The sequence below is a fragment of the Stigmatopora nigra genome, chromosome 6 (assembly GCF_051989575.1).
Source record: "Stigmatopora nigra isolate UIUO_SnigA chromosome 6, RoL_Snig_1.1, whole genome shotgun sequence".
NCBI lineage: Eukaryota > Metazoa > Chordata > Actinopteri > Syngnathiformes > Syngnathidae > Stigmatopora > Stigmatopora nigra.
In genome coordinates this window covers 11,284,070-11,304,993 of record NC_135513.1, presented here as the reverse complement: position 1 = coordinate 11,304,993, position 20,924 = coordinate 11,284,070, and the positions used below count along the sequence as shown (strand labels likewise).

The following is a 20,924-nucleotide window of genomic DNA, read 5'->3' as shown; positions in this document are numbered from 1 at the left end:
GGTTAGCGACACATATACGCCTGCAACGCTGATTGCGCATACTACCAGTACTTCTCTATCTTCTTGACCAAGTCATCTGCTATAGATCTTGCTCTTCCTTCACCAACGAATGGAAACAGTCGCATTCCTACAACATGGGCTCAAGACTGAGGTAAATTAATCACATCTTTCATCCAAATATTGAAGTGAAAATGTCTCCCCATATGAAGTTTTACTCACTTCCTCTAATATCTGAACATTTCCCTACAGGCAAACATATTGCACTCAATAAGTGACCCTAACAGGCAGCCAATCATCATTTCAGTGCTTGCAATGTCATTTAATGAAAAGCAACTCGTCCATTTGATAGATTGACAGAGAAATGATGTTTTGTTGTCTATATTAGATAATTTTGATGTGATGGGTTCTCATTTTACTGTTTTTTATCCACAGAAAAAGCCCTGAGCGGTTGTTCAATGTGTATTTTGAGTCAAAATGTCCTATAAACAAAGACACGGGTGAGTCAATTTTCACTACCTTACAATAAGGCCTTTAGGCTTCCGTTATGTATCAGTATAACTTCACAAATTTACTGGAGGAACTGTTCAGCCATAGAAATGGATTCTGAAATGAACAGGCAACAAGTATCACATAATGACTTTTTATTTACAGTTTGTGTGTTAAAGTAAAGCAAAATGATCTTTACTCTATACTAAATGATGATAGAAAAAAAACTTAGAAACAATGGGTTCTTCCTGTTCTGTGGTTTGAAAAAAACACAGCATGTCCTATTTCTATGAACCAGTGGGCAACACAATGTGATCTGAAGATACTGTAGAATTTTTAAGTAGACTAACAAATGGTATAATTATAATTATGTAATATCAAATGTTGGGAAAAAAACACATGAAAAAAGGAAAGAAAAGGAGTTAAGGCTCACATATGGCAGAAGGCACAACATCCTTGGAAGGTTTATTTGGGTTGATAAATACAAAGTAATGTATTTTTAAGCTATTGGTATTTGTTTTTACACAGATCCAGAAGTACAAGTTCAGTTCCCGGAAGACTTTGGAGACGAGGTTGACTATACATGACCATTGCTTGTGAAAGTTTCTGTCCTACATACATAAATATGTTAAATAAATAGGATCTGCCTTATAGGAGCATTGTCAAACATTGTCCAAGTTCTGCTTCCCATATGACATACAAAGGTAAGTTTTCTATAGTTCCTGTCTACCAAATTACCTTGATCACGGTAGCTTTACTTTTTTATTATGTTGTCTTATTGTATGGGAGTCAAAAGCAGAAACTGCCTTTTATTGCAGTACAATTGGTTAAACAAATATGATCTGCAAAAGTTAACAACATTTTTCCACCCTTTCCATCAATGTCTTCGATTTAGGACGAAGGAGAAAGTTGCTGTTCAGCACTTTACATTTGCTTTAACTGATCTTGAGGGATTCCAACGCTTTGGTTTCTGTCGCCTAACCAGCAGCACTCAGACGTGCCTTTGCATTGTCAGGTATGACCAAATAACCTCAAAAACTCCCGGCCTTTTACGTCACACTGGGTATATGACACAGTGGTTGTTCTCCTAGTTACCTTCCATGGTTTGAAGTCTTTTATAAATATCTCAATACCCTGGCTGACTACATTCAAAAGGAGCAGGTGGGTTTGTCGTTAAATGTAGTCTTTCCATGTCCCAAACAAGACTAGTGAACAAGCGTATGATTTTAACAGACCTATGAGATGAAAATGATACTCACTGCACTCTACAAGGAGCTTGTGCCTCCAGCTGCTGGATCTATCACACTGGAGATGGTAAATCTTTAATTATACACTATGTTTGCCGATACATTATCCAATCAAACAACTAGGGAGGTTTATGGTAATTTTTAGCAAGATAAAATATGTCAACATGATGCTCTAATTTTATTTTGTCATGTACTAGTGAGGTATATTTAGAAAAAACTGTGATGCAATCTGTGATAAAAAGCTTCTCTTATCATTTAGACTTAAATTAAAAATGGTTTATGAGCACAATTCCCTTATTATGTAACCTTTTAGGACAAAAAAATAATGACCAGAAAAAATGTATAATTTGAAAAGTGTCTGGTTGCCCTCTAGTGGTGTTTAAACGTTGTATATTTTAAGAACTTTGATTTTAAACATTCATATACAATTAGTATTTGATTGCATTTGACGTATTTCCAGAATTAATGAAGTATTCATTCATTTATTTATTTTCTGAACAGCTTCATCTTCATTAGGGACGCAGCAATAATGAAGTAATATACTTTATTAATATACTACCAACCTAATCATACTGTATTTTCCCAAAAGTTCCCATACTTCATTGCTCCCGACTCCAGAAGTCTCCCATCCATTCCTGAAAATGTGAGTGCTTTTGATTAAATCCAGAATGCCTAACTTTCATCCCAAAAAGAACATATTTGATTATTCTGGTCTTCCAGAGGAACTTGACAGAGATGATTGTAGCCGTAGAAGTGACAAACCTTCTCCATCTCTACGCCAGCATGCTGTTTGAAAGACGCATCCTCATATTTGCCTGCAAAATCAGTACTGTATGTAAATCCTACTATTTTATTTCATGATAATACAAAAATCTAGAAAATTATGTTCTGCTGTTTCTAGCTGACATCGTGCGTACATGCACTTGGCGCTCTGTTATACCCAATGCATTGGCAACACATTTTTATCCCCGTTTTGCCATCTCACCTTCTGGATTACTGCTGGTAAGTCTATAAATCTGTGGTTTGCATTTCTATACATCACATTAAATATTGTCTTTAACAGTGCACCAATGCCGTACCTTATTGGGGTTCACAGCAGTTTTGCTGAGGTAAGAAATTGTGTAAATGTACTATATATATTCACTAAAGTGTTTGAAAAATATATGAATAAATGTCCCTAACTACAGTGTGGGTTTGATAGAAGGTGAGGAGTAAAGGCTTGGAAGAAGCTCTGGTTTTTAATGTGGATACTAACACATTGGAAAACCCCTTTAATGACCTTAAGAAGTTACCTTCTGATGTGGTAAGTTGCTTTTGTGTTTGCTTTTTAAGCCTCATTAGTTTTAAGCAGGTATGCATTTATCAGTGCAGTCAGATGATGTTATTTTATTCATTATTATTATGACTCAATGTTATCTGTTTTTAGGTATCTGAGCTGAAGGTATGTTTGAAGCGTCATGCAATTACGGCTGGAAGTAGGGTCTCGCACGCTTTTCTTAAGGCCCAGTCGGAGCTTTTCGGGGGATACAAAGATGCTCTGCAGAATGAGAAGGTTGGTTTCTTTTTAACTTATTTATTTTTAGAACTGACAATATTACAATATGTACAATCATTTTTTTTCTCCTAACATGTCAATATATATTTTTCACATCTTAACCTCCAGATAAGCAAAATATAATTGCTGATTATTAGCGAAAAATCAAACTCAAGATGCATTACAAAATAATGTTAAAGTTATTTGTTCACCTTGTTAACGACAATCACACACTTTATATTATGGTAAAAATGCTGATTAGATGTATTGTAATATATAGGTTGACATACTATATTATATTTCTTGCAGGGGGGTGAGATCTACTTTAATAAAGATTTGTTTCTAGAGCACAAGTCATCCAGTATGAGGCAATTTCTTCAGAGTGCTATTCATTTACAGTTTTTCAAGCAGGTAAATATGCATTTACTGCTGACTGATAATTAAGATCGCCCTCATAGTTGCAGGATTCCATCCAATTCTTCCTTCTGTAAAAAAAATAGTTTATTGATGCACGCCTAGAAATTCTAAAAGCAGGGAAAGTACCAGGAGACCTTTTTGAAGAGGAAATCCTCAATTGTGGGAAAACTGGTAAGTACACTAATGTAGTACACAATGATTCTGAACAGGTGAATTTCTCACTTGTATCTGTTTGGTCTTTTTTTTGCAGGAAAGACTCCCTCTTATCAGCAACTAGTTGGACATTTAAAGGTAATTTGTCATAGGGAACTATTACTGCACTCTTTATTATGTTTTTTTATGTCTTTAATAGAAAGGAGGAGGAGCACTAATCCACAATATGAAGTACAAAACAAATATACGGGTGAGTATCCTTTTGGTAATATTAATTTAGAGGAAGACCTGCTATACTTGAAATTCTGTTTACATAGATAAATACTATTTGTCTTTACCAGACCAAAGGCTTAAGTTCGGGTATAAAAAGCAGGCTAAAAAATAAGGTGAGCAATGTGATGGTTGCAGTCATATTATAATAATAATAATGCTATATTTATGGCAGTGTAAATGTGCATGTGTGTGCAAAGCAGGTCTCGAATGAAGCACATGCCCTTCAAAGAGGGGAATCTGTGTCTTACCGCTGTTCTCAATCTGATGGTTGGAACGGGTGAGAGAAACACATCTGTGGACTTACATGCTATTTTTGTGTACTTCTTTTGGTCAACTTCACTTCTGTGTAACCCTTAAAAATTGAAGTATATGCGTTTTATCCATCTTTTTGTTGTGCTTGTTTGTCAAGAGTAATGTCTGAGCAAGTGGTTAAGATTGAAAAGGATAAAGAGCAGGAGAATGAAGAGTTGATGCCATGTGATTTGGAGGAAATGGATCTTCTGGGTGAGATCTTTGATACGCTGAGCACTCGCAGTCCACGTGGTGGCGGAATGCTTTACGGTACACGTAGTTTGGATCTCTTTGGACCAGACACTCATGACTATATTACAAAGGTAAGAATACAAATTACACACACACACTTCTTCACATTGAGAGTCAGTGTGTTCTATTTGTTTAGTACCTCTAGTTTCGGTTTCAGGTCTTATGTGTCAAACATTTAAGTATAATCGTTTTTTGTCCCCCACAAAGTTAAGAAGAATCAATACCTTTTTTTTCATTAATGTTTTTTCATTTTAATTAAAACATTATTTTAATTTTTGCATGCTTATTTTTTTCCTCACAAATCATCACATTTTCTGTGGAAATCATTGCAGTGATGTACTATGTAGAATTGTTACTTCTGATAAAGTGGCTTGAATGACAATTTACTAAAGAATGTTTTTTAAAAAAAATGTTTTTTGTTTATTTTTCAGATTGTTCAAGTCAATTTAAGTCAAGAGAACGTCCAATTGTCCAAGTGTGACAGTGGCAGCCTTCACAGCTGGAATCCGGATCAATCAGAGGAGGGGCTAACGTTGACTAATAACGCAAATTGGCAACAATTTGACCCAAATAAGACTGACAATGATAAATCCCCAGAAGAAGATGTTCTGGAAAGTATGGAAGAAAAAAGGGAGGAGATACATAGCGTAGAAAACGTATACAGATATACTAATTCAAATGAAGTCAAGCAGCAAACCAGGAAATTGAGCCTGGAAAAAAAGACTTCAAATCATGCTTCTTTGATGGAAACAGCTAACCAGCATGAGGACAGTGACTTAAAAATCACAGACTGCAGTACTAATGTGAGTAAATATCAGGAACAACATGATAATGTAAGAACAGCTGAAACACAGAAAGATGCAACAGTGGGAAGAAGAAATATTGGGCAGGAAAGTGAAAAAGTGGGCCAACAAAACCTCCAAGAGAACAACAACGTTCAAATATGTCAGTCATTGGATTTAAGATCCCATCCTAAACCTCAGGTAGGAGGCCCAACGCCTGCCAAAGTGTCAGAACTTAAAAAGAAGTTTGAAAGCTCAATGTAGCCACCATATTAGCTAACTAGAAAAATATAGTTAACACGTGTATATACATTTTAACATGCATTTATTTGGTAAGAAAATAACTGGACATGTGCATATATTCTTTACTTCAGTACACATAAGTGATAGTGAACATCAACAATAAAAGTGCAGAGTTATTTGCCAGTGTTAATCAATATCCTTCAATAGTGATTTTATACAGTATAAATAGACAAAATGCAGAGTGCAGTAAAAATTAAAAAGACAAACCTCAATTTAAATACAATTCATAGTCCAGTTCAAATCCTTCCTGTGGTAGACTGATGACAATTAAATCTATGTAGTAAAATATTTTTTCCCTTCTGGTGTTTAAGTTTATCATCAGTTTACTTTAATTTAATAAAACTATATGGAAAAAGGGAGTATTGTATGTAAGGAGGAGAGAAAACTTGACTTTGGATGGTTGCCAGATATTCCATATGTTGGAAAGTGGTCATTATTGATTTGATCTTGATGTGGCGTAATTAAATCAGGCGTTCTTCTTTGGGTAAGGGGAGAGTAAGCCTACGTTTTTCAGTTCCATCTGCTCTGACCTGTTTCCCCTCCTCAGCACTGGGACGGTAGGTACCCTCCATCCTCCTCTTCCTTTTTATGATGCACAGTAGCAGTAGCATAGTCAAGCAAAGCAGCAGCGCCACAGTTGAGATTAATGCTGACACTGCCGGTGGGAAAGATGCTTGCATTGTCATTTTGACAGACAGCTGTGGAAAATGAAAACATCCTCAGACAATGTGTCATTTTTATATGGACTTTTTTCATAGGTACATGATTGCGAAGAAATTGTAGAAATAATAAAAGGTGAATATTTTTGTGAGAGTGGGTAAAAGATTGTTGTACTTTAGGTAGATTTTTTTTTAACAATGGATAACCATCCAATTTGATGGTCTTGGTACAACATTTTTTTAACCAGTTAGAATTTATATAAAATTCTGTTTTACCTGCCAGATGAAAAGAAAGAACTCCAATTTCTGGAGTGGACTTGGAGCTTACATAGAAGTAAACCAGCATTAGTAAAAATCTAAATCAGGCAGAATCTGTAGGGGAAAAACAATAACTATATATTAGATGACAATCATGGAAATATAGGAGGGAGTAATATACCAAATAGAATGTTTGGATAATGAATGATATAATATTTGCCATTATTACAAAGTCTGCCATGTTTCTAGTTAATTCAAAGGTCTTCAATTTATGTAACATAGGTTCACATTTAAAACAATCAGTTAGAATTTGACAATTTTGTAACAAATATGTCAGACATGATCAGAATAATATTTAACAACTATACTGTTTCCCTATGTATGATATCATGAAGCAAATAGCCTAATTCTACCAAAATTACGAATTAACAGTTTGCCTAACATTATTCTTGAGGATATGATGTGAAATATTATTTATCTTTATTTGATTTTAGCATGCACGTTGTTAACATCTTGAAACATATTTCATATATTTAAAAAATCAGCAAAATGACTCCACAGTCCCTTTTAGCTTGGATTTAAAAGGAATCACTATTCTCAGACTTTTTGCAAGGAAGCTATTCAATAAAAAATACATACAACTTGTGACAACCAACCCAGTTCTCCCCTAGAACCAACCTGGAAAAAGACCCAATGCGTCTCAAATAATAGTCACAAGTCTCACGTTAGTTTAGTCGGCCCAAAAAGGGAACAAAATAAGTACTTTCCTTAAGAGATAGCAAAGAAGGTTTTGATTCCCTGAGCAATAAAAAAGGGCGATCGCGATGGCTTTCTGCGGCAGGAATGCGACCCGTCTGGTTCCACCTGTTCCCTCAGCTGACAACGGGACTCGGGAATTGTAGGAGGAACCGTCGCTTCTTACTCTGATCAGCACCTCCACAAATCTTTACTTGCAAGAAAATTACCTGAAGAAGAACCCGGAAGGTGCCCCGGTGAATTGAAGCTCGGTGTTGGCAGATGCTTTAATTTAAAAGAAGTTTTCAAAAGATTCTGCGGGACCACAACTTGTGCTCTCGGCACAATCGAAACTTTTGTCGCTCTCTACCTGCCCATATGGAAAGAACACATAACACGTGATCACAAGGGCCAATCAGGAGCGTCTGTTTTGTTGCTCATCTTCACCTCTACATTAATATTCATGAGCATCTCAGTGGCATAGTATATTTGTTTATCAGAGCACCTTAGTGAAACTAATTCAAAGATATAAAGCTATTAAAAAGTAATCTTACAAAGAATTACAATTGCAAGTACTCAAAAACTTTCTAAAACAGGCTACAGGTACACAAGGCAAATATTGAAGACTAAATAAGGTAGTAGAGTATATTTGCTGCCCATAAAGCTAAAACAAATATATATAATAAATGGGGAACATATTCTTATGTATGATCTTAGTATATAGTTGTCAAGGTCGTTTTAAATGAAATATAAACTTAAACAGGGTGGATTTAGATAATGCAATTGTACCAGTTAAAGTTATTTCTTGTTGATATCTTCAAATCTGATTCAGAAATAGTCTTTGGTGTTATTAATTGTTTCAAATAGGATATTTGAGTTTATTTATGATTTACAACAACACTAAAAGATTATTTAAATCATTTTAACTTGTAGTTTAATTTAAAATACTGAGCTGGTCCTGTTTATTGTGAAACCAGTCAAAGGCCAATTTGCAAAGTATGAGTTTATATCCAGAGAAAATGCCGTATTCTCGTAAGACCCAAAATATTTAGTCCTAGATTGCACAACTTTAACCTTTTGTGCATTTGCATGTTCATTTTTTTTTTTATCAAAGAAAAGTCAAGCGCAAAACCTAATATTGATCGATTTTTTTTTGTGTGTGTGTAGACCTTTCCCAATCTGTGGAGTTTGTCAACAACTTCTGGGAAATGATTCAGTGTCATCTATTTGGATGCTTTAGGAGGAGATTTGAGGAGCAAGCTATAAAAGGAGAGCGTTGCGGTACTGTACTCTACATTGACAGCTGCTCGGAATTGGGCAGGGGACCATGTCTGCAACTCCTTTGTGGCTGCTGGCCTCATTGGCCTTTACCTTTTTGTCATCTGTGGTTCATGCTGCTCCATTGTAAGTAGATTTAGCACTCTCCCTCAAACACTTAAAAAATGATAACTAGGTGGCCCATTGGAAGAGTGGTTAGCAAATTGGCTTCACAGTTCTGAGATCGAGGGTTCAATAACAAGGGATTTCTTACGTGTTTTTTTTTTTGCTGGCTACTCCAGTTTCCTCCCACTTCGCAAAAACTGATTGATGACTCATTTAAATGGATATGTCTCCTTGTGCCATGCAAATGTCTGGCCACCAATTCAGGGCGTACCCCCGATTGGTGCCTATAGTAGGCTGGGATAGGCTCCAGCACCCCTGCAACCTTCGTGAAGTTAAAAGATATTGAAAATTAGGAAATTGCATGTTCACCTCAGGCATGTGGGTTTTGTCCAGGTACTCCGTTTTTACTTTTACAGCCCAAAAAATCATGGGTGATAGGCTGGTTGGAGACTTTAAATTGCCCCTAGATATGAACGTGAATGGCAGAAATTATTAGCACACCACTAGTTCCACAAGTCAAGGTAATGTGGTCAAAAGTGACCAAACAGTTCTTATTGGTTTAATTACATCAAACATGGTAAACAATTGTGCAATTTTGTTGGATTTTAGTCCTTAACATCAATAGTTGACTTATTGTTTGCAGAATCTTGGTAGGGTCAGAAGTGAGGTTATCCTAAAACAGAGCATGATAGGTATTCAAAATAGAAGTCAGATTGAAAATGAAAAGGTGGGGATGAAAATTATTCATTTGATCATGTTCACTCCTGTTTGGTAAAGAATCACATGTTTTAATATAGTTACTTTTTTTAGACTAAATATATTACATGTAAAATTTACATTTCACAAAGTATATTATGACTAATGAAAAACAACATGATGTTTATAGAGTTATCATATTGTGCAAGTTTATGCTGTATAATGTTAGCCAGATAAGACAGATTTTATTTATTTATTTTATTTTATTTCCCACAGGAAGTTAATGTCTGCCCCCAACCTGCTACGGGTAGGAACTGCAGAAAATATTTTTGTGGAATGCCAGGACTGCACTGGGGGTGACATACAGGTGGACATAAGCGTGATGAACCACCCAACCAAAACCAAAAAGTTTGGGTCAGCATCTGTGACCCTTAATAAGGGCAACAACTTCCAAGCCTTTGGAGAAATTACGGTAAAAAGGAGACATCACAAGTTAATGTTTTTGAGTGTTTATTACAATACAATTTACTACATTGTGCTCTTTACTCATTAGATACCGACAAAGGACTTTAATCTAGATCCCAATACAAAGCAGTATGTTTACCTGCAAGCTCAATTCCCCGACCGACTCTTGGAGAGTGTTGTATTAGTTTCCTTCCAGTCTGGATACATCTTCATCCAGACAGACAAGAATCTATACACCCCTGACAGCATTGGTACGTAAAACTCTTTGTGAACCCCCCTGAACTCATCACAGTTTGAAAGCAACTAAATCTTGTCTTGTTTTCATTCAGTGAACTACAGGATGTTTGGATTGAACCCTAACATGGAACCTGTTGAGAGAGATCTCCAAAATCAAGCTGATGCTGCTGCTATCGTCATTGAAATGATGGTTGGTCATTATATTTTGCTTTAGTACTTACAGTATCTTTTATGGGGTGATGTGATACTGTGGTTGCAGTGTACTTGTCTTGTGAAAAACTGGTCTCTCTTTATTTTTAGACCCCCGAGGACGTCATTATACCACTTGAGTCAGTCTTCTTGAAATCAGGAATCTACTCTGGAAACTATAAACTTGCTCAGATTGTCAGGTAATTGTTTTTGTTTTATGAAACATTTTCAACATGTTTCCTAGTTAGGAAACATATTTTATCTGTTGTATATGCAATCCCTCAATAATGGTAAATATGTGAACTCTGCTTCAGTATTTTGATCTATGTAAATCTGAATGTATGGTAGGAAAAATACATTCAAGTTGCAAATCTTATTTGAAATTTTGTGTTTAGTCCCGGTCTGTGGAAAATAGTTGCCAGGTTTCAAAGTCACCCCCTGGAAAGCTTCACTGCTCAGTTTGAAGTCAAGGAGTATGGTGGGTCCCTTCCTTATATTTGCTGTTTTGTATGATTATAAAGTGTGTTGCGGTACCATGAAATGTTTGCATTACTTTCAGTACTCCCCAGTTTTGAAGTGAAATTGATTCCTTTGGTGCCCTTCTTCTATCAGGATGATCAAGAATTTATTGTCGACATCAAAGCCACGTAAGTATAATAATAATCCGGACAATTGATGACTGTTGGTGCAGAAAAAAGTGAACCTGTTTTTTTTTTTAATCATTTTCTTATTACATTTTTTTCTGAGTTAGGTATCTATTTGGTGAAGAGGTAGATGGCACAGCCTTTGTGGTGTTTGGGAATCTTAAGGATGGACAAAAGCGGAGTATTGCTGGATCTCTCCAGTCTGTACCTGTAAGGCCATCCATTATATAGTAAACTGTAAATCACATCATTTAATCATCATCTTTTTCTTCTTCTTTTAATTCATGTCTGTTTTGGACTTTTAGATTGAGAGTGGCCGAGGAGTGGTCACACTCAAGAGATCACAGATCACACAAAGCTTCCCAAATATTGAGGAGTTGGTCGGAAGTTACATATTTGTGTCGGCCAGCGTGTTGACATTAAGTGGTAAGAAATTATTGACTATATTTTGTCTATATTTGAGAATACAATGGAGAATTTTATGATTACAGGTAGTGAAATGGTAGAGGCAGAATTGAGAGGAATCCAGATTGTTACTTCTCCTTACAGTATCGAATTCCAGAAAACGCCCAAGTATTTCAAGCCAGCAATGTCTTTTGATGTTACGGTAAAGTGCAATTATGTTCAATGAAACAGTAAGTGGGAAGGAATTAGAAATGGTGGGAATCAAAAAACAAACATTATACTTTATAGAAATAAGAATGAAATGTTTTTTGTGCAAAATATTTTTCTCCCATTACGAACATATACTGTTTTCCTTATGATAATAATATAGAACAAATCCTATTTAAATATTTGGTGACAAAGCATTTGTTTATACCTTGGGATGCAGCTTAAGGTTTTGAATCCCGATGAAAGCCCAGCACCGAATGTGCGAGTGTTGGTGAACCCAGGTAGTGTTCAAGGCATGACTGCAGACAATGGCGTTGCCAAGCTCACTATCAATACAAACACACGTGACCCAGTTTTGACAGTCAATGTAAGTTTCACCCTTACTTTACGTGCAGGTGGAAATATCACAAAACTTATTTCCTCCTCTTTTGTTCAACAATAGGCAAGAACCGATGACCCAAGACTTCTCAGAGAAAGGCAAGCCGTCGCTAAAATGGAGGCTTTGCCATATAACACCAAGAGCAAAACTTACATCCACATAGGTAGAAAAAAACTCTCTTTTTTATATGGATATCAACACACAAACAATTTCCACCATTTTATGTGAAAAGTGTGACTTTTGCAGGGGTGGACACTGCTGAACTGGATTTAGGAGATAACCTGAAAATTAATCTTAATCTAAATAGACCACCAGCTGCAGATACTGACATAACATACTTGGTAAGAATGTCTTACTGTTTACCCCACATTTTTTTGGGTTGATTACACTGATTTATTTTATTTTTTCAGGTCATTGGCAGAGGAAAACTGGTCAAATATGGCCGTCACCGGACGATAGGTCAAGTTTTGATCTCCGTCATCATTCCCGTTACTAAAGAGATGCTGCCATCATTCCGTATCGTAGCTTACTATCGTCCAAATAACAATGAGTTGGTGTCAGATTCTATTTGGGTGGACGTGAAGGACTCCTGCATGGGCTCGGTAAAATGAGACTATTATTACTAAGGGGGTTTAAATCGATTCATTTTTGAGTATCAGACATTATTTTCATGAATCACAAATATGAATCTTTGATTGATTTAGCTCAAACTGGCATCGGTGATCCCTGCGCCATCCTTTGAGCCTCGTAAACTTTTTGGCCTAGAGGTCACTGGAGACCCAGAAGCCACCGTGGGCTTGGTGGCAGTGGACAAAGGTGTTTTTGTTCTGAACCAGAAGCACCGTCTGACCCAGAAACAGGTAACTACTTTTAGTTATTTTATTTGAAAGTTACATATTTCAATATAATCAAATTGTGGCACAAGATCTGGACAATGAAGGTAGTAGGGAAGTAGACAATGTAGAACCTGCATATTTCCTTACTGTCCTTTTCAGACTGTTTATAACTTGCTGGTTAACAGATTTGGGAAACTGTGGAGAGGGATGACACAGGCTGTACACCAGGTGGAGGAAAGGATACAATGGGTGTGTTTTATGATGCTGGACTTGTGTTTGAGACCAATAGTGTACAAGGCACCCCTTACAGACAAGGTGAGATATTTGACTGTTTTCATGCCAAGTTTAGTTGTCTCTTGTCGTAATTTGCGCCCCATAATGTGCCAGAAATTTTTGGTCTTGACTGTAATCAGGCCAGTTTAATACTAAAACTTTTTAACTACATATAAATACAAATAATCAGCAAAGTCCCTGTAAAAAAACATTGCTTAGATGGCAGTTTAGGGCTCTGAATTTTGATGTTGGCAATGATAACACTAATGATGCAAGTAAAAATAATAATTTTACAACATTTTTATGATTGTGCTACATTTCCAGAGAGGAAATGTCTATCCGCTCCCAGAAAGTCAAAACGAGCTACAACCCTGTTAGAGGCTACTTCAACATTAGGTAAGGATATGACTGCATTGTAATCATGGCTGTCAAGGATTTGCTATTCAATATACCATAGAAAAATACTGCTACTTCTTTTTGTTTTCAGCTGGTAAATATGAAGGGCTACAGAAGGAATGTTGTTTGGATGGCATGGCAGAAACTCGTCTCTCATACACTTGTGAAACACGTAGTGAGTACATTACTGATGGACTGGCGTGTGTTGAGGCCTTCCTGTTTTGCTGCAAAGAGTTGGAAGGCCAGAGAGCTGACATGAAGCAAAATACTCTCATAATAGCTCGCAGTAAGAAATGGACGGCAAATAGGGTAATACTCCAAGACCATTAACATTTTAAAGGGTTCTCACTGCTTTTGTTAAATTTGCTTTCAGCTCAGAAGACTGAACACATTTACATGGACAACATTGAAATTGTTACACGTACAAATTTCCCTGAAAGCTGGCTTTGGTCTGATATCAAATTGCCTAGTTGTCCTCAACATAATAAAAACTGGTAAGAAGTATACAACATGGTTAAAAAATATTACAATTATGGTTTAAATTTGGCAGCTGTGAGTTTATGATGGCGTTTTAGGACAACAATAAGTTGAATACTATTACAATGTTGAAGTCATGCTTTGTACCATTGCTAGAAAAACAATATTATTATGTGATTATTTTGAGGGAAAAAAGCATTAGGGCATTGTGGTCGAATCAAATAATGTATTATTTGTTTCAGTGACACCACATCATATTCCACTTATGTGCCATTGCAAGACTCCATCACAACATGGCAGTTTATGGGTATTAGTTTATCCAAAACTCATGGTAAGCAAATAATCTGCTCTCATTAGAGCCTGTTATATATGATGTTGTTTTTTGGCTCTAAATCCCAAGTAAGATTTTCTCATTTGTTGCTCTTGTTATAGGAATCTGTGTTAGTGAACCATTAGAAGTAATTGTCAGGAAGAATTTTTTCATTGATCTCAAGCTTCCTTATTCGGCTGTCCGTGGAGAACAGATTGAAATCAGGGCAATCCTCCACAATTATGGCCCTGATGAGATCACAGTAAGTTTTGTGTGTTTAAAATGATCTCTAATCTCGGCTGCAATATGTGGAAGCAATAAAGCCATTTTTATTTTTGTGTTAAAGGTGCGTGTGGATCTGTTTGAGACAGCAGATGTGTGCAGTGCTGCTTCTAAGCGGGCAAAGTTCAGGCAGGAGGTTGAAATGGGAGCCCAAACTACAAAAGTTGTACCCTATATCATCATTCCCATGAAAAAAGGAAAATTTGGTATCGAGGTTAAAGCAGCTGTGTCTGGATCTCATCTTGGTGATGGAATAATGAAGGAGCTGAATGTGGTGGTAAATGAACATATATGAACAGTATGCCAACTGGAATATTGTACAAAAAGATGGAAATATTCATGAGAAAAGTTAAAAAATAATAATAATTCAAATAATGGGTTGTTATTCAGTGTTTAGAGATGCTTGTAAAAAAACATGTTGTGAGGGATTCAAATTACAAATTATTTAAGGACATTTAAGAATAGAAAGATGTTTACATTCATTTTCCTAATCAATATAAAGCATGGTTAAAGTATATATTTTCCTTTCTAGCCTGAAGGTGTCCTGGTAAAGAATCCTCAAGTCGTAACCCTCGACCCCAGTAATTTGGGTACAAGTGAGTTTCCATATTCAACTTCATTTTGTAGCAATAACGTGAAAATTATGTTATTATGCTTTTGTCTTTTGGTACTTAACCCTTCATTTTCTGTGAGCGCCCTGCAGATGGAAAACAAGAAGTCATTATCAACAGTCAAATTCCCAAGACTGACATGGTACCAGAAACCGACTCTATTACACAGATTTCTGTGATCGGTGAGACATTACCAGTACAGAAAAGAGTTCTACAACATTATACTGTACATATGTGTGTTTTTTATAATTAACTCTGTATAGCCCCATGCCTGCATGGGTTTTCCCCAGATCTTCTGGCTTTCTCCAACATCCCAAAAACATGCATGATAAGCTGATTGACCACTCCAAATTGTGTTGAAAATATGAGTGTTCTTGAAGTGTTGTTGAGGCTAGACAGATCAGAAAATGAATGAATAACGATATATATATATATATCTGTGTGTGTGGTTACAGGTAGAGAACAAGTGAGTTTACTGGTAGAGAATGCCATAGCTGGGACATCGATGGGTAGTCTGATTTATCAACCCGGAGGTTGTGGTGAACAGAACATGATCCACATGACCCTGCCTGTAATTGCAACCATATATTTGGACAAGACCAACCAGTGGGAAACTGTGGGTCTTCATAAACGCAATGAAGCTGTGCAGCACATAAAAACTGGTAGGACTACGAAAAAAAACATGCATTAAAGTCAAATGAATTGATAAATTACAGCCAAAAATGAAAAAAAAAATGCACTCCGGGGTGGTTAGAAAGTCTGTTTTGTATACTAAATACTACATACAGGTTATAAAAATCAGCTGGCTTACCGGAAGAATGATGGTTCTTTTGCTGTATGGGCCCAGCACGCTAGTAGCAGTTGGTGAGTCAGATAAACATTTTTTGATCTGTTTCATGACTAAATTGTGGATTTTATTTATCGTATAAAAAAGAATAGAACAAAAGTGGTGTTCCTTATTTTGTTCCAGGCTGACAGCCTATGTTGCCAAAGTGTTTGCCATGTCCAACCAAGTCGTAGCAGTACAAAGAAATGTGATCTGTGATGCTGTCAAGTTTCTTATTCTCCGTGCACAGCAACCTGATGGCTTGTTTAGAGAAGTAGGCAAGGTGGCTCATGGAGAGATGATTGTAAGGGCGCCTATAAATAGTTCATATATCATTGCTTTGAATTTATATTTTTGGTCATCAGATTATAATATTACTTTATTTGTCTGATGTGTAGGGTGACGTGCGTGGTGGAGACTCAGACGCATCTATGACGGCCTTCAATGTCATTGCAATGCAGGAGTCACGTGCACTTTGCTCTGAAACTGTTAATGTGAGTACTCTACCCTATTTCCGAAAATTACATTAATCCTTATGGACGCAATTTTCTTACAAATGCCCTTCCATTGTTCATTCTCTTCATTTTTAGTCAAACTTCAACTTTACTAATCTTTGAAACTTCCTGGTCCAACACTCTTATTTACTTTTTTTTATTGTTTTTTTAATTTTTTTTATAAATGATCACTTGACCCCATAGTTCCCGAATCAATGAAAAATTTAAGTCATTTTCAATAGAGTTGCGTTTGTCCTTTTTTTTTAAAGATTAATATCGTATATAAATTGCTACCTTGAATAAAACTATATGCCTTTTGCATTCAGCAATGTTGCATTCTTTTAGTTTTCTTAACGTCTCCCATTTTTAATTCCAGAGTTTGGAAGACAGTGAAACCAAAGCTATTGAATACCTGGAAAAACGTCTCCCCAGCCTCACCAACCCATATGCAGTCGCCATGACGTCATATGCTTTAGCAAATCGGGATAAACTGAACAAAGAATTGCTGTACAAGTTTGCTTCCCCAGGTGAATTCTAAAACTCTTCGTTTTCATCAAATCATTATCCTACATTATTTTCACAATTAAATAAGTGTGTTTACAAAAGTAAAAACTAACTTTTGATAAAAAAAGTATTTTTAAATCTAAAGAAGAGAATGAATTCTAATCAAATTACAATAAGTGATGATTGAATAATGATTATAATAGTCAATTTGAATGTTTTATTTCGTTGTCTAAAATCTTACACTATTGGAAATCGAAACCTAATTCTCTTTTGCAGACTTTAGCCACTGGCCTGTGCCTAAAGGTCATGTTTATACATTGGAGGCAACAGCCTATGCTCTTTTGGCTTTAGTCAAGTCTGGGGTAAGCTGAGTTTACTTTTCTGGCCACAGAATAAATAATAATGTTTGAGACTGCCTTTGCCAACTGTTGCTACATTAAATTCAATGTAACAATTTTCAAACCATCATTAAGCAAAGCTTTACCTATTCCAAAAAATACTAAAAACGACTTTTCCCAGGGTCTGTTTTTATTTCCAAGTATAATGTGAATTCTGAGAAATCTTTTCTTTTTTATCTTTCCATTAAGGCCTTTGAGGATGCCAGACCCGTGGTGCGATGGTTCAACAAACAGAGGAAAGTTGGTGGAGGCTATGGATCAACTCAGGTAAGACAAAATTTGGTGGTAAAATTATTCCATTTTGGGCTCAGGTAAATCTATTTCCCTTCATCCACCGGTTTAGGCTACAATCATGGTATATCAAGCCATAGCAGAATACTGGACTAGTGCCAAAGAGCCAGAATACGATCTGAAGGTGGACATTGATTTGCCTGGCAGATCGAGACCTATCAAATATAACTTCAACAAACAAAATCACTATGCTACAAGAACAACTGAAGTAAGAATGGCTTATATCTCATTAGTTTACCATTCTACTACACTACCATTGAATAAAATCTCTGTAATCATTTTAAACTCACAGATGAAGAGCATTAACCAGGATGTGAAAATAATAGCCCAAGGAAGTGGAGAAGCAACATTTACGGTAAGCAATTATATTTTCCATGCTGTAGTCATCTGTTCTTAAAAACTACATCTAAGTTCTTAATTTTTTTCATCGGCTATTTGTTTTTTATGTTTTGTTAAAGTCTGTTTTTATGTGTGTGAATTGGCCTATTCTGGTTGGAAATGATACCCTGTATATATCATATAGCTCTAATAATTCTAACACTTTTGTCATTTAAAACAATTATAATTAAATCTATTTATGAATGTTTTTATATAAATATATGTGTATGTGGACATCTATTGGATTAATAAATGTAGCATGTCAAAGGTGTTCCACAAAGCTCAATCTTAGAGCCCCTACTTATCTAAAATTATCATACTATGTCTATAGCTGTTACAGGCAATGATTGGTTTAATATGAGAAATGCTAATGTTCATCTCTTTAAAAAATACTGCAATTATATAACATGATAATGTCAATTTAACAGATGGTGTCGTTGTATTATGCCCTGCCTTCTGAAACAGAAAGTGATTGTCAAGATTTTGACTTGTCGGTTCAACTTATCCCTGGTAATTTTCTCTTTATTTGTATTTATTCATTGTTTCTCAGAATTATTTTATTGTTTGCATGAAAAATTGAATTTTTTTTTCTTGTGATGTGGGTTTTTAGAAAAAATTACAGAGGAAGAAAAGATATACAAGCTAAAAATAGAAGTTATGTAAGTACAACAAGGAACAGAAGACTAGAAACTGAAAGTCTGCGAGTTTGTTATGACCAAATTTCATTTTAATTTATTGTGGAAGGAATGAATTGAAAATATGGTGGTGTCTTGCATCTGAACAGGTATCTGAACAAAGAACATGATGCTACGATGTCAATCTTGGACATTGGCCTGTTGACTGGCTTCCGTGTGGATGAAAGAGACTTGGGCTTGGTACACAAAACAAATATTCCATTGTTTATACATTTTATGAATGCTTCTCATTATATACTTATATGTAGCTTACCAAAGGACATGCCCCAACCATTTCAAAGTTTGAAATGAATACTTTCTTGTCAGAGAAGGGTTCACTCATCATCTACTTGGACAAAGTAAGTCCAATCTCTTATTGTGTTAGTACTAACATGTATAATTTACTTTTAATCATCTGCCATCTTGAGTTGCATCAATTTGATTTTGCATCACTTGCATAGGTCTCTAATAAGCGCCATGAGGAAATCAGTTTTAGGATCATCCAAACCCTGAAAGTGGGCATCTTACAACCAGCTGCTGTGTCTGTTTATGAATACTATAATCGTGAGTTAAAAAGACACATAAATACCTCAAGCTGTGATTTATATTTCTTTAGAACAAAATATATACATATATATGGCTATTGCATGCACCAAAGTTTTGTTAGATTTGTAAATTGAATCAAACCTAACATAATAATTAAATAAGAAGTGTGCTATATTACTTGTGCCCATATAAACTGTCATAAAAAAACACCATTGACTATATTATAGATAAGCAGACAATAAATATTGAACATTTCTGTTGGTTCAAGAAAAACTACATTTCTGTTTTTAGAGAGGCATTGTGTCAAATTCTACCATCCGCAAAGACAAGGTGGTCAACTGCTGAAACTGTGCACAAATAATGAGTGTACCTGTGCTGAAGGTAAAATAAAAGAGTCATTCCTATTCACATAATCCGTTTTTCCCATAATTTGTATTATAAAAAATGACATCTGTGATCAGATGTAATATTTTTCTTTTCATTACATGCACTTAGTGCTCACTCTATTGTTTTTTTTTTTAATTCAGAGAACTGCAGTCTTCAAAAGAAGGGTCAAATTAACAATGATCTACGTGCACAAAAGTCCTGTGAGAGCACCCCGACCAGCAAGATAGACTATGGTAAAATAATCTACCATATATGGATTTTTCTGAGAGATATCAATAAGAATGATGATAATGTATAACTTGTATGTCTTCAGTGTATCATATACAAATAGAACAATTTAAAGATGCTCTTTCAACTGACCTCTATACTGCGCGAGTGAAGAAAGTCATCAAAGAAGGTAAGAGAAAATTTCAACTGATTTGGGAGTTATTCACAATTCCCTTCTAGTGTAGGTTAGTCTATTTCAATTTCTAAGATGATTATTTCCCAGAAGAGATTTTACCCCGCACCAGCATTATATTAGTATTTCTGAGAACAGAGATGCTCTCGTACTGATATTTTTATTTCCGTGAACATATTTTCTTTCTTCTCCCATTATGACATCACAGGAAATAAAGATGTGGGTGCCGAAGGTCAATTGCGGACATTCCTCAGTTATCCACACTGCAGGGATGCTTTGGAACTGGACATTGGCAAATCCTACTTAATTATGGGTTCATCAAGAGATATTCACAGAGATCATCAGAGAAAATTGTGAGTCTTTAGATTTGTGTGACGTACAATATGTCTGTTAGGGAACTTTATATACTTGAGCATCAAGGCTTTGTTTTTGGGGCTTGTAATGTGAACCTCTTTTCACTCTCCTCTCCTCAGGTTCCATTATATTCTTGGTGAAAAAACCTGGATCGAATACTGGCCTACAACCGCAGAGTGTCAAACCCAAAAATACAGGCCTACTTGCTTAGGCATGGAGCTCTTACAAAGAAAGTATGAAGGTTTTGCATGTGAGCAATAGTTAAAGTCAAAGCATTAAATGAAAATATTTCTCAATACTCTCAACATGTAAAGCTACCTATTTTATGTCATGAAATATTATTAAACAGTGTGATTAAAGTTAAATGGTTGTAAAACTGATTGCCTGTTTCACTTTTTTTAAATTAAAAGTATATAAGTTATTTTGAATGATTGAAGTGTAATTCAAAAAAAGGACAATAGATGGCGGTAAAGCACATAATATACGATGTTT

General features: G+C 35.7%; 2 protein-coding genes across 2 annotated transcripts; both read left to right on the top strand.

The window, feature by feature from the left end:
• The first annotated feature begins 60 nt into the window (after window positions 1-60).
• dennd1c (DENN domain containing 1C) lies at window positions 61-5,699 on the top strand. Its single transcript, XM_077718498.1, has 21 exons — window positions 61-151; window positions 433-497; window positions 1,015-1,058; window positions 1,141-1,190; window positions 1,382-1,501; window positions 1,578-1,647; window positions 1,720-1,800; window positions 2,323-2,376; window positions 2,454-2,564; window positions 2,635-2,735; window positions 2,797-2,842; window positions 2,935-3,036; window positions 3,160-3,285; window positions 3,577-3,678; window positions 3,768-3,855; window positions 3,935-3,975; window positions 4,037-4,087; window positions 4,179-4,223; window positions 4,308-4,387; window positions 4,520-4,724; window positions 5,085-5,699. Exons 1-21 carry the CDS (start codon window positions 135-137, stop codon window positions 5,697-5,699), a joined length of 2,214 nt encoding a protein of 737 aa, XP_077574624.1. The 5' UTR covers window positions 61-134.
• A 2,931-nt stretch (window positions 5,700-8,630) lies between these two features.
• LOC144197707 (complement C3-like) lies at window positions 8,631-20,812 on the top strand. Its single transcript, XM_077718268.1, has 43 exons — window positions 8,631-8,794; window positions 9,746-9,941; window positions 10,023-10,185; window positions 10,264-10,361; window positions 10,472-10,560; window positions 10,756-10,838; window positions 10,920-11,007; window positions 11,112-11,214; window positions 11,310-11,430; window positions 11,496-11,611; window positions 11,837-11,983; window positions 12,059-12,158; window positions 12,242-12,336; window positions 12,406-12,597; window positions 12,700-12,855; window positions 13,017-13,146; window positions 13,429-13,500; window positions 13,592-13,786; window positions 13,874-13,994; window positions 14,220-14,308; window positions 14,410-14,549; window positions 14,634-14,846; window positions 15,102-15,165; window positions 15,273-15,362; window positions 15,636-15,842; window positions 15,969-16,044; window positions 16,151-16,310; window positions 16,405-16,500; window positions 16,877-17,027; window positions 17,281-17,366; window positions 17,592-17,669; window positions 17,746-17,901; window positions 17,986-18,048; window positions 18,500-18,581; window positions 18,682-18,730; window positions 18,856-18,946; window positions 19,015-19,104; window positions 19,207-19,309; window positions 19,583-19,672; window positions 19,819-19,911; window positions 19,992-20,075; window positions 20,287-20,431; window positions 20,552-20,812. The coding sequence occupies exons 1-43, from the start codon at window positions 8,718-8,720 to the stop codon at window positions 20,691-20,693; spliced, it is 4,980 nt and encodes a 1,659-aa protein (XP_077574394.1). The 5' UTR covers window positions 8,631-8,717; the 3' UTR covers window positions 20,694-20,812.
• The last annotated feature ends 112 nt before the right edge of the window (window positions 20,813-20,924 follow it).